This window comes from Pavona decussata, unplaced genomic scaffold (genome assembly GCF_977016875.1).
Source record: "Pavona decussata unplaced genomic scaffold, jaPavDecu1.1 SCAFFOLD_198, whole genome shotgun sequence".
Classification (NCBI taxonomy): Eukaryota; Metazoa; Cnidaria; class Anthozoa; order Scleractinia; family Agariciidae; genus Pavona; species Pavona decussata.
This window is the reverse complement of record NW_028145606.1, coordinates 1477809-1495639: the sequence shown is the minus strand read 5'-3', so window position 1 is coordinate 1495639 and position 17831 is coordinate 1477809. Positions and strand designations below refer to the sequence as shown.

General features: G+C 38.5%; 1 protein-coding gene across 1 annotated transcript in view; it reads right to left on the bottom strand.

Annotated features, from left to right (window-relative positions):
* The window catches only part of LOC146461486 (serine/threonine-protein kinase ATR-like), a 99260-nt gene that overhangs the window by 27000 nt on the left and 54429 nt on the right, over window positions 1–17831 (bottom strand). Inside the window, exons 28-44 of the mRNA XM_085086916.1 lie at window positions 16767–16834; window positions 15796–15867; window positions 14806–14923; window positions 13837–13890; window positions 12449–12532; window positions 10523–10592; window positions 8977–9114; window positions 8810–8862; window positions 7938–8160; window positions 7355–7428; window positions 6784–6860; window positions 5560–5650; window positions 5126–5188; window positions 4497–4612; window positions 3611–3728; window positions 2662–2726; window positions 1220–1282 (exon numbers count right to left, since the gene is read on the bottom strand). Of these exons, the coding sequence (XP_084943042.1) occupies window positions 1220–1282; window positions 2662–2726; window positions 3611–3728; window positions 4497–4612; window positions 5126–5188; window positions 5560–5650; window positions 6784–6860; window positions 7355–7428; window positions 7938–8160; window positions 8810–8862; window positions 8977–9114; window positions 10523–10592; window positions 12449–12532; window positions 13837–13890; window positions 14806–14923; window positions 15796–15867; window positions 16767–16834 (1547 nt within the window). The remainder of the gene's footprint in view (window positions 1–1219; window positions 1283–2661; window positions 2727–3610; window positions 3729–4496; window positions 4613–5125; window positions 5189–5559; window positions 5651–6783; window positions 6861–7354; window positions 7429–7937; window positions 8161–8809; window positions 8863–8976; window positions 9115–10522; window positions 10593–12448; window positions 12533–13836; window positions 13891–14805; window positions 14924–15795; window positions 15868–16766; window positions 16835–17831) is intronic.

Sequence of the window (17831 nt, the reverse complement as noted above, 5' to 3'; positions counted from 1 at the left end):
TTAAAACCAGGAAGCTTGTGAGCCCGTATAATCAAACAAATGTTTGCAACACAACCGAAACTCTTTTAAGATCCCAACTGGCAGGAAGGCTTACCAGTTGGCTATTTACAAAGCGTGAGCAAGGATTTGAATAGGGGACTACCCCGAAACAAATCCAAGCTAGTGGTCAGAGAGGGGACTCGAACTTGGGGGTTCACGCCTCTAGCCACTCGACCACGTCGCCACGAGCAAGACGTTCACTACTGAAAAACAAAATTACCTTAAAGGATCTAAAGAATGTTTTACACGTTACCAGCTTTCGATTCCTTCGAGGAATCTTTATCGAGCAAGACAGGTTAGTTTATTTATGTCACTACCACCTCGTCACGTGACAAAACGTCCAAATACTGGTACTTCGTAACCACTGCCTCGATTGAGAGTAGGGCCCTGGCACTGTATCTCGCTGGCCTCTGATCCTCCTTCTCAGGATGTCGGTTTCCCATGCGATAATTGCAGTTAAAGACCAGCGAACAAGATAATAAGGCAACCTTCTGCCCATACTTGATAATATACTCTAAATGTATGGTCCCGAGGGAAACAATTAGTTTTGTTTTCCCGAGAGTCCTGATGTTTCCTGAGACGAGGTCGAGGGAAACATCAGGACTCGAGGGAAAACAACACTCACTAGTTTCCCGAGGGACCAAACATTAAGTAATAGAGATTGTAATACTGCGCAGAGTAGTTAATTAATGAGAATTTAAAGTATTATAAAATTGACGCTGTTAAGTGCTTTGTTATATATTCAGACTTTCCCTTCAACAACTGCGGAATTGTACCCCGGTCGGGATACATTTGTATTTGATCAGGGGCAGGTGGCCAAGAATCAACCAATCACAGTGCTCGTTTTGTTGAGTGAAAGTCTAGGTTTATAACAAAACCTGATATTTCAGCCTTGGTGCTATCCCTTCAATAGTTAATGGACGTGACTATCTGCTGTCTCAACAAAAACCAGGTTCTGAGCATCGTACTGTGGACATTGTTGTATAACTGTCTGAAGGTTCCTTTATATTCTGGATGCACATTCACTTACAGTCTATCTATATATCCATTTATTGTATTTATTTATTTTCCAATACAGCCACCCTTCAAAGATGAGGATTATCTTCAGAGATAGCATTCAGTGATTTCTGTTTGACTGCTGATGGAACATCAAAAATACCCGTAAACAAGCACGACTTACGCTCTGGCTGCCTTTGCACTCTGTAACCAACTTTTCCCTTGTTCTTTCTGCCGCTCCTCTGAGCTAAAAATAATAATAATACACATGAATGTGACACAACACCGGCATTCCCGCAACATTTGCCAGTATCAGTTTTCAATTCGTGAATGCGCGCATGCGCAATGAACGAGTTATCGTGATGTGGGGGAAATGCCACTTGATCGCTGGTCGTAAAATTTCAAATGTGGCGTACACTCACGACTCGCTTCAGGTTCTCTCCTCCTTCAACTGTAAAAATTCGCGTTTTTTGGAGGTCGAAATTAAAAGAAACAGACTAAATTTTTGCATAGTCTTCGTACGTTTATATTTTGGAGAGAATGGCGCATTGTTCAGTGAATGCCGCTCAAGCAGATCGAGATTGTCGTCTAAGTCAACAGGATTTCGCGCAAAAAGGAAACAGAAAATACGATGGGGAAACGTCGGAGGATGTTTCGCGCTCATCTGCGTATTCTTCTTTGGCAGTCCAAAGTCATTTGGCTGTTAAAATCATTGCGCCACGGGTGCTAGATAGTTAGACACCCTAAACAACTAATAAATACAAAAATTAATCAATGCATGAAAGTTGAGCACGCAATCCCTAGTGGCGTAGTGCGTGGTCTTTGAAGCTGAAGCTTCAACCACTTCCAACCACTCCAAAGGCCCCAAAGAATTTTCAAAATTTAAACTTCCTTAATACTTCAAAAAAAGATTTATATTTCGAGTCTTTGGCCAACCAACACAACACGAACAATGTTTTATACCTTTCAGGTCATACTTCATTCCCGCATGTTCTCCGCGAATTGTTAGTTTTAACACAGTTTGATGCGAGTACTGCGTTACGGTTACCACTATTCACGAGTTGGCTCACAGGAGCCTTTAATTACTTTGAGAGTTCGAATCAAGTTCGAACTTGTTGACCGTGAACGTTGACAGACAAGATAATAGTGCACAAATCTGGTTTCGTCACTCTCCGAGTGTTTACCTTTCCTGTCGTTCAGCTTTCATTGGCTACTGACTATCAAAATTAAATGCCATTTAACAAAAGTTTACGGATTTTTTTATGACCCCTGCAACATGAACCAGCACCACTGGAAAAGGGCTGTTGCAAAGCTTTCGTTTGCAACTGAATACATAAACTGAGTAAAAAGAATAAAATGACGTGGTATTCATGTTGAAACTAGACACTAAAGGTTCAATAGAAAAATCGAAGAACACTGAACATTAAAAATTAATACTTCAGAACGGTAAAAAAATTACGCCATTTCAATAAGTTGGAATAGGAGCATTGGAGTGTATGCAAAAAAACCCAACAACAACCAGGAGAGAAGGAAGCTTTCGTTGATGCAAAGTTCGGGAATATACATGAGTGCATGAGGTGAGTGCTTTCACCAACGCACTAACCAGGCTCTCTCCTTTCAAATTACCTTTGTAGGAGCTTTAGGACAACGCGACGCAAGTTTAGTATTGGCTCCCTTGTACGAAACGATGTCTGGAGGAAAAAAAGAGAGCAACGAAAACAGTCAACTTATATTAACGAATCTTCAAAAGCACAGAGGTTTGCCCAGGTTCACAGCAGGGGAAAACATAAAAGGCTTAGGTCAAAGGTCTGGGCCAAGTTGTTGAAAAAGCAGACAAAATGTCCAACATGTACAGTTAATACATGTTATCCTTTTGATAGCAGCTCATCCAGGGGAGAAAGTTGTCTGCTCTTTGAACAACTAAAACCTAGAAACCAAGAGTAAATTGCTGACACCCTTAGAAGAGTTTATTATTCATTATCATTTTACTGTCTTATTACAATAAACGCAGTGCAATGGTTGCTCTGCACAAACCTTAAGAAGGAGTTAAAAATTGTCACACATACTGGTAGGCTCTCAATGTTGGGAAATTAGGCAGGTTTTCTATATGAAAGTCATTATTGGACTAAGTTCCTTTGGAATTTACAATAATTTACTACTTGACAACCAACCAGCCACACAAGCATCAATTGAAATAACGTGACACAACCCTTTTAACAGCGCCGGTTATATCAATCAAGAAGATTATCGTCGGTGACACTTACGAATACTTTATTTCAGAACTTAAGTACTTGTCCTTGGGAACAATTTTGTGCGTACCATTTGCCGCGCCAACGTAAATGTTATGTGCTTTTTTATTTATTTATTTATTTTATTTTTTTTTTTTTAAGAATTGCGGCATGCTCTGGAAAAAAACCGATTAGTCAACTTTATTGACCCAAGAGGTGAGGTTTCAATCACTAATCCTCGACAAAAGTCGAATGCTTCACTTGTGGTCAAGGGACCTAACCCTACTCAACTAAAAGTGTTCATATTCTGTTATTATAACCTAAATTAAGTTATCATTATGTTCAACCTGTGAGATGTGCAAACGTGGTTCCCAGTCACTAGCCACAACCCTGGCGCCCTCTCCATCAGCTGGGAGATGAACCCTCCTTTGCACGGCTTCCTCTAACTCACGTAACATGTGAAGCCTTGAACAAGAGATAAAAATAAAGTCTCGTTACAACGAAAATCTCATCACCACTGACTAGTGTAGAAATTCCAATGCGATTACAAAACAGCTCTATCTGAAGTCCGAATGAGAAAGGGTACGACTTAAATTCAACTCGCGTGCTTTCGATAATCACTTGTCATACTAACCTTACTTACACACTTACACAGCTTCCTTATCCGCTGCCAAGTAGAAGGTGTAAGAAATCTTTGGTTTTGACGTGTTTGAAGTTTAAAGTCGAAGCAGTACGCAATCTTCCACTTGTACGCAAATCTAAAGATCGCTAAGGATCTATTCCTCAATCAGGTTAACACTAACCAATGTGGGTTCGCATCCCCTCGCAATACTTGTTCTCGGCTCTGGAATTCTTTGGATATCTCATCCAAAAAAGATCCTTACCCTCCAGGCCTTTAAAAAGCACATGAAGTCTTCTAAGCTCAGATGGTATAATAGTTAGGGTGTCTTCAGACAGTCCTTTTTTTCTTTTAACTTCATTTATTTATTTATTTCTGATTAATACGTAGTAATTCAACCATTACCAAATTCAACTGTAAACTGTACGAAGAGTCTTAGTTTTGATCATAACTAAATGAATTATATATCTTTTGAAATATTTTCTGAACCTTTCTATAGTATTGGGCCATCCACTCGATTAGCCCTGCAGCTATTTGGATTGTCAAAACTTCTTGCCAAATGTTTAAGTTTAAGTCAAATGTTTAACGTTACATGTCTCATTGTCACTATTTACCTGACAATGTGTTCATAACCACGCTGATAAGAACCCGATTCCATGCTAGCCGCGGACAAAAACCCCATCTGTTGGCTTCGAACGATCCTCAGTTGACGCCTAAATTCATTCTCGTTCTGGAAACGAACGGCATAAATGTGCAATAATTAGCAGAATCTACAGCTCTGTTGCACGTATGTTACTGAATTAACATGAGGTCCGTATAGACGCGTGAATGAAACTAGTGTCCTAATTAAGAAAACCTTCAGATTAATACGTGATTAAAAGAAATGATAAACGCCAGAGCAGTGCAACCATCAAGTTATGGATATCCTTAGGAGGTTTGCTTAGCACTCAACAACAACAACAACAACAACAATTTATTCGGTATTCCCACAAGAGTAAATGGTATTACCTATAATAAAATAGGGCTAATATAATATAATCTAATTTCAAAAGCTTAGCGCTCAAGAAGCAAGAGTTTCTCTCGGCTTCGCCTCGAGCGACTCTTACGCTTCTTTCGTGCTTAGCAGCCTCCCGCGCGCAGCCATAACTCGATAGTTGCACGCTGCACGTTTAGCGTTTCTTAAAGAACACGTTCAATATTAATAATAACGTAATCTAAGGAAAGTCGACACGATAATGCACACCTTCTCTTTGGCAGCTAACAGGATTCGTCCAAGGCCAACATCCCAGTCACCGACACCTCTTTCCTATAAGATAACAAGACAAATGGCCAAGCGATTAATTAAAGCAGACATTTTCAAGTGCTTTTTTAAGTTAGGACGTTTTGGGAGAAAACGTTAACATCAAAATTTTGTCTCAGATAAATGAGTTAGGTATGCTCGGAAAGCAAAAGAAATGTACAGGCGAGCAATGTGTTGTTTGAAAGAGTGCCGATAAATCAGAATACACTGACTTAAAGGTCCTTGAAAGTGGATTTGACTTCCATGGTTGTGTTGAAAAATTCGTAATTGCTTCGCTGTTGCAGACAGATTACGCCTTGCATTATTTTTAAGTGGGTTATTAAACTTAATTCATTCAAGTTCACTTTATATCCCATTAAATAACTCTGTGGCCATACCAGTTTTAGGTAGCTTTCAAGAGAGTCCCACTGGCCCAGTCTCCAGGAGGCTTCTACACGATATGCATTCAATGACTTCTCCCATTCCGACCTTAAAATTAATGTAAAATGAAAAAAGAAAGAAAGAAAGAAATGTGGGTTACATTTGTTTGCCTTCCTGCTTTTCGTGGACCACAGAACAGAACAAACTGACGAGTGCCTTGCAGTTCAAAGCAACTTGACAAATCGCCAACATGCAAGGTTTGGACAGTCCCCTTTTTAGTAAATAGTGAATATCATGAAAGGCTGTGCGTAACAAACTCTTATTATTTTGGTTACTACGTAGTACAGCAAATAATCAACTAACGGTTGTTTAACACTGCTCAACCAAACGTTACAAATGACTAACATTAGAGTAACTACTTGAACATTCCGAGGTAAAACCACACTAATACCGAGGAAAAGGTTGTTATTGTTCATCGCTGTATATACATCAATAATAAAGTAGACTATCGTTATCCTGACGATGTAGTCACTTGAAAAGTAGAACGCGACGTTTCGACTCCTTACTGCTGGTCTTCATCAGGCGCTGAGGTCGACTGATTACGCAGCACCATTTATATGACGAACTTCGGCTGTGATTGGTGCATTTCGATCCTCCATCACTCCATTGTCCGGCGAGAGGTCGTTCCCTAAGTTAAGCAGTTATATTTTCTTGCAGTTTAAGGCCCGTTTAAACGGTTTCAACATTTGCTTCAACATGCGTTAACACGGTTGTTGAACCAAATGTCGGGGGCTTTTGAACAGGTCGTTCAACATTATTGAAAGCGTAAAAAAGTCTTGAAAGCTTGTTGAAAGTGTGTCGAATCAAATTTAAATTGGTTTAAATTTTCATTCAATATCGCTTCAACATTTCCCTTGTTTTTGAAAATGTTGCACGGCGTTGAAGCCGTACTTGAACACTCCGTTCGTCCAACATTCGCCCAACATCCGTTAAACGTTTGTTGAACGAATGTTGGGCAAACGTTGAAACCGTTTAAACGGGCGTTCATATTAGGGTTTCTCGCTGAACTATTACAATTAAGTGGGACTGACGAAATTGGGCATAATTCAAACATGTATTGTAATAAGCCAGCAAAATCCAAGACTTCATAGTAAACAAATACTTTGCCAACTTATCATATGAGTTATGACCCATTAGGTTCAAGCCATTAACAATACAATCTAATGTTTTCCTCAATATACCTTCGAGTAACCACTCCATTTACATGAATAAGAGCAGTAGTCACCTGACCAAGATCAATGAGGCATTGCAACAGACCCTGCAAATCATTGCACACAGGGACAAGTTAGCGTATGATGTATTTAATAACAATTATTCTAAATGCAAGCGTTGAATAGCTGATCAAATGGCATCAGATGTTTGAGAACTCACATCCCACAATGTTGGGAAGCACATCGTCCTACTACTACTGTTGCTGCTACTACTACCTCTCCGATTGCCATCGGTTAGAATAGACATTTATGGTCAATTTTTGGCATTCGCGATTGACAAACATTTCAAGAAAGGGGAGTGTCTTTAAGAACATCGTTTAAACAATCCCATGAACTGGCAATTGTATGAGAAGTTGTAGGGGAAACGATAGAACCCTGATACTACAAACACACAAGCGCAACAACAACCGCGATTTTCTGACGCTTCCGCGTTCAGATGCATCGGTAATATGAACAACAGATATTTAATGTACTTGGAAAGAGGATTGCTCTGCGTGGGAGAGTTAAACAACCACCAACATAAAAACAAATGAAGCTTCACCTTATGATGGCCAATTTCATCTGATTCTTCTTGAATTGCTTTTTCATAACGAGCTGCAGCATCGCATAATTTTCCTGCAGAAGAGTAAAACAATTAGGAAATTAATTTCCTACATCTAAGGCTGACGCAAATGCCACTAAATGTTTTATTTGAATAATGTGTTCCATTTATTCATGTTTTCATCTGTCATTTCAATCAGTTATAGACCGTTGGCGTCTGTTAGCAAGTTAAAAATCCTTCTGCCACATTAGCCAAATTAGGCTGAAATCTGATGTCGTAGTATTACTCGTGAAATGTCACCTAATTCCAAAGTTAGCTTAACTAGTTAAGATTAACTTGTCCCGGTTTATCTTCATCTGCTTTCCAAGGTTTCATCGTGTTCCTACAAGCCGAATGATGTTTTACATTTTGAGTTTTGAAGTGAGCTGTCGAGTTTGAATGTAAGCTGAAGTCACAAGTGAAAACACTGTGCGAAATCTTAGTAACTCTACAACATATTTGCGAAAGGATTTGTCTGTTAACTAACGATTTATCACATTACCTCTTCTCACATACAAAGATTTATATTCCAATGTTATCTTACCAGAGCTTTTCTGATCAAGGATCTGCTCATGGAGTGTTGGTTGTTGTTTTCTGCTGGCAGCCACTCCTGCTACTCCATCAGGTTCATCGAGCGCTATATACAGCTTCTGAATGAACTCCAGATGCTGTTGAACATCTTGCTTCTGGCTTGAGACAAAAGCTTCAAAGTGCATTAAGGCGCGAGCATACGCCTTACAATGAAATGATGCATAAGCCAAGACATCCTACAATAGCATGAAACACAAGGTTTAAAGTGACAAGCTCCAGCAGAAATGACGTTCAATAATTACGTAAAAATTCCGAGGCTAATTACTCTAATTACTTACAGATATAATGTTATCTTTTCTATCCTTCTTATCGGCGATGAGCAAATGAAGACCCAAATTGCAATGTACACAGTAGGAACTAAAGTGGAGTTTTTCATTTGCTTTTACATTTGAGACTAGTTTAGACTGACTATTGTTGTCGTCTCAGTGTAGAAAAGTGTATCCATTCGAAAAAGGCGAAAGTGTGTGGGACTTCTTCGATACTCTTTGCAGGCACACAGAATGCACGAGGCGACGTTATTTCACATAACATTTCACTTTGCAGTTAGTTCTTGGCTTGTTTGTTTACTAAGGGTCACATCTCATCGGGGTTCATCACTTTCACAACTTTTTTGGCAACCACAAAACATACACACTTTGACTATCTAACAATAAAGCAATTGATACTGCCAAAAAATGACTTATCACTGTCTTACGACTACAGTGACCAGTCAGACTATAGAATGAAGACATTTTTCAAAGATTGCCGTCATTCAAACCTGATCATACCAGACAAACTAATGAAACTCTTAAGCAACAATTGTTGAGTGTTAGTGGAAGTCTTTACCTGGGGTATCTTTTCTAGAAACGTTTCCACTGCTTTATGTTCATCGGCGATTCCTTCAAGGTAAAGAATTTGCATAGATAGAAATGTTGAAAATAAGCAGAGCCAGGGTGCGAACGAAACGAAATTTGTCATTATTACTAAGACGGTGATGGAATCAATGTATATACCTGAGACGGATGCACCAGCACGGCTTTTTGATGAGAGGAGCTGTGTTTTCACTGCTAAACTATGGGCTCTCGCTCTTGTCCAACGATTCAAATAATCCAGAGCTGAAAACACTGTTTGGGCACTCATTTGGCGGAAATCTAGAACAAAGACAATACTTATAAATGGAAAATGCTGAACTGAAACAGCTTTGCAATTTTTAACTATGGTACTCCAGCGTGCGGACAGGTTTCCCAAATGGGAATGTAAGCATGTCTAGTTTTGTTTATTAACTTCACTCTAATTCCAAATCTGTACAGAGTGAAATGAGGATTACAACAAGAGAGTGCACAGGATTTAGGAATGTTGCACCATGAAAAAACTTTGGCCGAATAGGGCCTCCGTCAGTAGAAAACAAAACAATTGTTCGATCATGTAACATGCATGTTATTCGTTATATAATAAGCTGAATTCTACACGCATTTCGATTGGTGCTTACTTATGATCTATTGGAGGACAGACGCATAGATGACTTCACCATAAACAACTTTTGCTTGTTTATTATATAAACAAATAGATTCCACGTTGCCGTGCGTCTGTTCAGCAGTAGATCACAGAAGACGTCAAAATGTGGTAAGAACATCACTGCCACTTTTTTGTTCTTACCACATTTTGATGTCTTCTTTGATCTGTTACTGAACAGACGCACGGCAGCAAGGAATCTATTTGTTAAATAGACCTCCGGAACAAAACAGACATGTCCAAGAAGAATGTGATTATAACCTATTCTCTGGCTCTCTACATTTGATAAAGACTTCAAAAAGAAATAGTATTAAGAAAATCAAATGAAACGAAAAAAACTTCTCAACAACGCATTTTCAGAACGCATGATTCCAATCTATTGCAAGAAAGGCAAAAGGATTGCCCAATATCTATAGATCACAATCTGACCCCACCCACCAACCCATCCACCCCTTAAAAAACAAATGCCTATGTACAAAATATCGCGCCTATGAAAAGAGAACCCTGACTAATGGTTGTCACGGCCATAATTCACTTGAATACCAAAAAAAGGGCGAATGTTAGCACAACATTTCTACTTAAAACATCATAGTTCACACAATTCAAATGACATCGTAATTAAACTGCTTAAATAGGAAATGGAATTATGTGTAACAGGTAGGGCTACGTTATTGTTTCAAATAGAAATGATACACGCTGTATCTTAAAATCCCTAAAGGTGTTAATTCAGATAATGTTTTGGCATAAAAAACCTAAAACTAATGGTAGAAAGTCCAAAAGTGATGACGTCACAAAAACTAAATTTATAAAACTATGCGACTTGCTGAGATAATCTGAAACAGCAGAATTAAAACTGGGACAAAATTAGAAGGATTTGTATGGAGCATATCATTGCTAATATCTCACTCTGAAATTGCAATAAGATGCTGATTTTTCGCACGTAGGCATTCAGTTTAATCATGCCTTTTCAGCAAATCCCAAATTTCAAACCATTAAGTATTTGTGACGCCACACTTTAAGACACCATGTCATGAAAGCTTTTCTCACCTGAGGATGGTGCCGGCAGCTCTTCATTTCTCTGAAGATGTGTTAGAACAGCCATGATCTCCACATACACCTGATTAAGAGAAACAATGTTTCAGAAGGGATTGGTTAAGACTAAAAAAAGCACATATTATAGCTTAAAAGACAAACCATCCCGAAGGCACAGTAAGTAACTGGTAAAGTCGCACTTCCAGCCTAAGTAACTCACATGGCTGGAGTTTAACCCTGTTTTCATAACATGGACCAACTAGGAGTATTGCAAATCACCGCTGTTGTGTGCTAGTTCATCGCTGAGTAAACCCTAGCAGTTTGTTACCTACATGCCTGGAAAGACAACGTAGAGTAGAGTTTCTAGTCAAAGAAAACTAAACGATAATGCACAGACCAACCTAACCAACCAACCTCAATCCTGTTATGTAATCTTAGTGTACTTTGCAAGTACGTGAGCTTATGACAGTGCTAGAAGCTCACAGTTTTTTCCGTTACGACGCTGTGTAGTATCTATCAGACTACCTGGGACATTTTAACCCCATCCTCTAATTCCAACAGAGATCTAGATACCCAACAAACTAAATTGTTGTTGTTGTTGTTGTACCAAGAAAGCCCGAGCAAAAGCTTGGCAAACATCTTGTCAAGCCTGAACATGCCGCACGACGGCTCTTTACATGTACATGCATGGGAAGTTCAACTCGTTTCAACTCGGTTTCCTGACATACTGGGCACGGTTGTTCAAGAGCTCATTAACGCGAAGCCAGGTTGAAAATTAAACGAGGTTTTGATGTCGCTCATCAAAAAAACCTTTTTAAAAGCTAAATTTATATTAACGGTTCAAGCCCGACTTTTTTCAGGCTTTCTTTTCGCAACTGCTTAAGTTGCGTAGTACCTGCGAGGATCTTTCTTTTATTTGATCTTTCACCCGCAGTTCAAAATATATGTTTCATATATTTACATATATTTATTCATCCTTCACAGGTATATTACGAACTCACAATATGACAAGCTCACAGTTGGCTTGATAGCTCAGTTGGTAGAGCACTGCACCGGCATCGTAGAGGTCATGGGTTCGAATCCCGTTCAAGCCCGAATGTTTTTCAGGCTTTCTTTTTGCAACTGCATAAAGGACCCTAGTCAGCCTCCGCCATTTTCGATGCCATCAAAATTATTGATGTTGCATGGTGAAGTGAAATCTTAATGCTTTACTGTAAGTTGTGTTCCTGAAAGTATGTTTCATTATCTTTAGTAGTTTCACAGTGATTTCGTTCATTTCGACATGCTCAGAATTAAACATAATAGCCGAACTCGCGCATATAAACAAAAACAAAGGTGTGGCTGACTAGGGCCCCTTAAGTTGCGTAGTAACTGCGAGGATCTTTCTTCTATTTGATCTTTCATCCACAGTTCAAAATATATGTTTCATATATTTACATTTAGGTAAAAAATAGTGTAATAAGTTGATAAGTTGATTAGTAATTGAACTCTAATCAAAGTTCACGTTAACCCATGATTAGCTCAATAGAACTTTCAACAACTGGTCCCAGAAGGTAAGGGCCCAGCCTAGTGGTTGACACACGAGGTGTATCCTTCGATTTGTGAGAACAGAATTTTACAGTCCTTAACTAAAGTCTTGCAACAAACCAAGACCAAGATAAAATCCTTGCTCCGCACTCAAGCCCACCATTTCCAATGTTGACCCCGTGCGTCCAAAGGGCTGCTAACAAGTCGACACTGACTTAAGGGGACGAGGCAAAACTTGCACAAAGAAGCGAAAGTGTCATTTGATTTAAGGAGTAAATATCTACGTTGATGTTATAAATTTCAAGCTTTGTCAACTCTAGATATAATTTCCGGGATTCTAGCAGTGCCGTTTCTTATTTTGGAAGCCTTTCAGTGGTTTTCCCGTACTTTAAGGCCCTTAAACCCACCTCTTACCTCATCTATGTCTTCTTGTGAACCATCTAACAGCACATAAAGTAGCACATGAGGTAGCAAGAACAACGCAGTTTTCACATCGTGCTGTAAACAGAATGTAAACACAGTGATGTAGCCAAGTTCCTAATGCAAACACTGGGCTTGTTTGACTTGTATAGTTTTTGTTTATGTTTATTTTTTGTTTTTTGTTTGTTGGTTGGTTTTTTGTTGTTGTTGTGGATGAGGGGGGAGAGTATATACAGTCACCTCTCGCCTTGCGGACACCTCGCTATTACGGACACCCCGATAATACGGACAGCAGCTAAGTCCCCCATAAAAACAGATTACAGACGTTTGAATGAAATAAATTCCCGCTATTACGGACTCTCACTATTAAGGACACTAACTTGTGGTCCCGAAGTGTCTGTAATAAAGGGAGTTGACTGTATTTGGGAACACTCTGCATTTCAAAATGACTTGAGATTCACGAAAAAAAATCATCATATGGCCTGAAACACAAGCAATGATGACAGGAAATCCGTCATAAGAGGTTTTTGGAGTTACTTGAGTACAAAATCGCTCTTAAATTATCATGACAGCGAAAGTTTGCAGAAATGTCTTACCAAATTTACTAATAGCTTTTCCGCTTATTCTTATTAAGGAATACGGTCAATCCCCCACACACTAAGCTAACAGCTTGCAACAGCTACCACTTAAAGTTCAAAACATTATAAGGGTGGTTGTTTTATTGATAGGACTTTACCATCTGAGATTTGGACGGCTTTTTGCAGAGGGGGTAGCACTCACAATTTTGTGATACTGTTCTGTCTAACATGAGCGACCAAGTGAGAAAAAATTCAGTCACTAGTGAATGATAATTCCGAACCCTTAACACCTCCTCAAAACATCTTGAGGAGGCGTTATGCCTGACAGCTAATGAAGTGGGAAGTTAATTAATGAGACATTAAAGAGGGCAAAAAAGACAATTTTACAAACCCATACAGTCCCCTTACAACAAAGGGGTACATCAGGTTCTCAAAATCTTATTTCTCTCAAAGTTCCTAAAAAGTACTACTTCACCACACCGTCGTGTTGGCTGGCCAACATGACAGTTGTCTCCTTGCAAGGAAGCTAATTCTTAAGCTGGGCAGATCTCTAAGCCGAACAGGTAAGATGTATAGCAGGTTTCGAGCGCGTCTGTTAATGACTGTTACACTGTAAAACTTTCTGTGACTTCAATATCGATCTATTCTAAATTCCTTTTGAAATCAACTCTAACCCAGTTTACCATTATTATTATTATTATTATTATTATTACTATTATTATTATTATTATTATTATTATCACGTATTCTATGAGGTGCAGAAACCACTTCATGTTAGCTACTTCACAAAAAAGAAAGACTTACCTTAAAAATCTTACTACACGCCTGAAACATGTGAGATGGTTTCTGGCTTTTAACCTATGTACAAGAAAGCACCTACCATAAGTAAGACTGTACATTAATTGTGTAAATAAAATAAACAGTTCCTTTAACCACAGAAATTTGAATCAATAGCGAAACCTAAAATTGATGGTTTGCTGTGATAATTAACAATTTACACTGGTCCACATTTAGTATTCAAAGTACAACAATTGGTTCCGTTGAACGGGAGAAATTGCTTTCCTTGAGATCCCTGCTAGCAAAGCAGTCCTAACCTTAGTTTGGTAAAGCTGAATAGAGTTTCAGAAACTTGTCGATAGAAGCTGAGGCAAAACTGAACCATTATTTAGAGTCAGCTAAGGATTACTAGTTATTTGTGTTTTAGTAAGAATTAAGGTTGGGGGACACCTTGTGATGTCTATCATACTGTTCATGCATCTCATTGGCGTGCATTTCTGGACATATCCTTCGGTCAACTTCACAAGGCCATGATATAAATAAGTTATGCGAAAAAAGGTAAAGCTCTTTCCTTCAAAAACCATTAAAAGAGAAACTTTAATTTACACTATTTTAACGAAATTACGTTAAACAGGCTGACTGATGACCTATCTTAAGTAACACTTAGCTGACCCAAAATAATGGTTCAGTTTTGCCTCAGCTTCTATAGACAAGTTTCTGAAACTCTATTTAGCATTGTAAGTATCTCTAGCTTCTGTTGGCCAGAAGGGAAATGGATTGTAATTTGAACCAAACTTGGTCAATTTTTTTTTTCTTTTAAAAATCACTAAACAGACTGGGGTTTGTTTGCCCTTTGACAAAATCCCTGGTATCTTCTAATTCCTCTGGGTGTCCTAGAAGCACTTCATACAAAAGAGGGGTGTTCAGTTTGTACTTCTACAATGCAAAGTCCTTTTGATGTAACGCCTTTAAAGACACTCTAAAGTCACTACAAACCTTAGTGATCATGTATGATGTCCATGTGCTGACCCACTCATTGAAAGTCCTTCCTTTCGCACTTTTGTAGATTGGTTTAGGAAGGTGAGACCAGTTAGGAGTGGTGGAACTAAGATATCTGTTGAGAACGTCAAAACACGTGCACACTTAATTCAGTTAGTCAAAGCACGTGCAGCACTTAGTTCACTTATTCAAAGGGAAAAAAAAAGAAATATCTTCTATGTGAGGACACTGTAATCTTAGTACCACAAAGGCACAAATTTTACAGGTAATATATTCCCGGGTTTTTCTTTTTTCGCTATTAGACTCTCGCTATTAAGGACACTAACTTGCGGTCCCAAAGGTGTCCGTAATAGAGGTAACAATTCTTGGGAAAATTTAAAGCTAACCTCCACCAAATTTTATTCAAATTGGGATCACATCCCAGCCCTCCTTTATAAATTATTAATAAGTTAAAAAATATATATAATACAAGTGGGACATCTGCCACTTTAAACTTTTACCAGAGACACAATACATCTCATTTTCTTATCAAAGTAACGTAACCTAGTCAGGAAAACTCCAGGGGGTCAGTTATAGTTCCTCATATGGATAGATATGGGGTTTTTATTAGACGAAGGCATTTATTCAATAGGCCATTTTACAGTTGTGTGCTTAATGACCTGCCCTTGGATTGGAAGCGAGGCTTGGAGTGACCTTGTTTGATACAAACCTCATTGTTTTCCATGTGTAAATGCAAACTAGTTAGCATAAGAACAGCATGATCTACATATCAAAAACAGTCAGCTTTGTTCAAAACAAACTCACCCCCAGCCTCACTTCCCATCCAAGGCCAGGCAATTAAGCACACAACTGTAAAATGGGCTATTTCCATGAACGAGTATAGAGAAGAGAGCTTTACCTTGGCAATAGTCTCGAGGATACTTGAGGATGTTTGGTTTGTTTTGTTGTTGTTGTTGTTTTGAGAAGGCCGTTTCAAATGCAACTTACTTTGAATATAAATGCGGTCTAAGTACTTCTTGGATGTGTTCTGGAAATTTCCTCCACAGTTGATAGCCAACACTGAAAATAATGTGAACACAACATCTTATCAACCTACTATCATTAAAACAGATGATTAAAGGGAACCTCCAAACCGACAACAAATGGACGGTAAATTGTTGGAAATAGCGTCTAAATACTAAATTTTAGTTTAAAAAGTAGAAATAACATTTAAGTGTGCTAAAAAATAGATATGATTGTCGCCTATTTCGCTTTTAAATTTCCCGGGCGCCACCATTTTGGATTCCATGACGACATACGGTTGCCACTATTGTCAGTTAGCAGAAATTCTTTGTGGAACAATAGAACAACCGTATTACGTCATAAAATCCAAGATTGCCATACCCGGGAAATTTAAAAGGAAAATAGGTGATAATTGAATCCTGTTTTGTCCGACACAGAAATCTTATTTCCATGTTTTCTAACGAAATGAGATTGTATTTTCAACAATTTAGCATTAATTTGTTCAAGAGTGGTGGTTGCCTTTAAAATATACCACTTTAACAATCTTAAACTAACATACAATCACTCCAAAAGTAATGAAAACGATTCTCGGCGGATTGCTCTCTCTTTCTCTATCTCTTGTCATAATGTGTCATGAATTATCATGTTATCATAAAGCCGTGTGTACAGTGTCAAGACGTCCGTAGAAACGAACTTTTCTTGACGACAGTTTGCATTCTGCAAAGGAAAGTTAATGCGAAGCTTTGTATGGACTGACGAGAAAGCTTTCACAGGCAGTTTTGCACCTTACGCTACAAAATATTACCAGAATGTCAACAATATATCGGTGGCATTTCCTTTCAAACCATAATAAAATATCACCATTTTTCTCAGTAACGATATACGCTAAACTCGTCAAAATTTGGAGAGGTCTCTGTGCATTTACAAGTGAAAGTAAAGCAACATTATTCACTTACCCATCCTTTTTTGATTCACTGCACTCATAACTAAGCAGAACTTCTTGAATGGCATATGCAGAACAATCCTAGCAGACACAGATGAACATTTTGAGTGAAATTTAGTCCACGATCACGATAGCAGTAGCATCATATCTTTCTACGCGATGGAGTCCTTACATTCTTTTGTGCTTTTTAATAAGAATAACGAGGAAATGAATGTCTGTGTGATATAGAATACACTTCTCAAACTCAAGAGAAAACAAAGGAAATGCCCACCTTGAAGGTTTGCAAGTGTGGACTGTTATATAACTTTTGCTTTGAATTTCAAGGATAATCATTTAAAACCATTACTTGTTTGAAAAGATATGTTAACTACTCGAAGGGTGTTTTATCCGATTTCCAAATACCTAAGCTAATGATACACGGTTCAACATCGTTCAACTTTTGTTGATCAACAAATTTGCGACTAGTTGACTTGTCGTGGCAACTTGTTGAACGGGATAAAGCCAAGTTTTATTTTTGTTCAACAACTTTTAACATGTTGAACGGCATATTTCGACGTTCAACATCACATGATACACTGTTCAACATTTGTTGAACAGCAGTAGCAACATTTGTTGCTCAACAAATGTTGAACCGTGTATCATTAGCTTTAGAACTTGGTTGAATAAACTCGGCTAAGCCTCGTTTTTTTCAACCCACTCTCTCTTAGTCCTTTGAGCCCCCAGTGGGGCATAGGGCCGCAACCCACTACTGGGTATTTAAGAGTCGGATGAAACACTCTTGATGTACTACACGATTCAATTCTTGAAAAAAAAAAATCTGGCAGTACCATTATATCGTGGGCGAAATCTTGACCCAGGAGTATCACAAATCATTCACCAAAAATCTCACCCCAATGACACACAGAAACGCACGGGTTGAGTTATAAAAACAAAACATTTTCTACACTATTTAAAGACTAGCAATCAGTCAAATGCTATGGAAAGGAGTCTGATAGTTTTGCACATAAATGAACATTGGAGCAATTGCTTCAGTCAAGCTGACCTCGATGAGAGACTATTAGCACTACGGCAAGAGCAA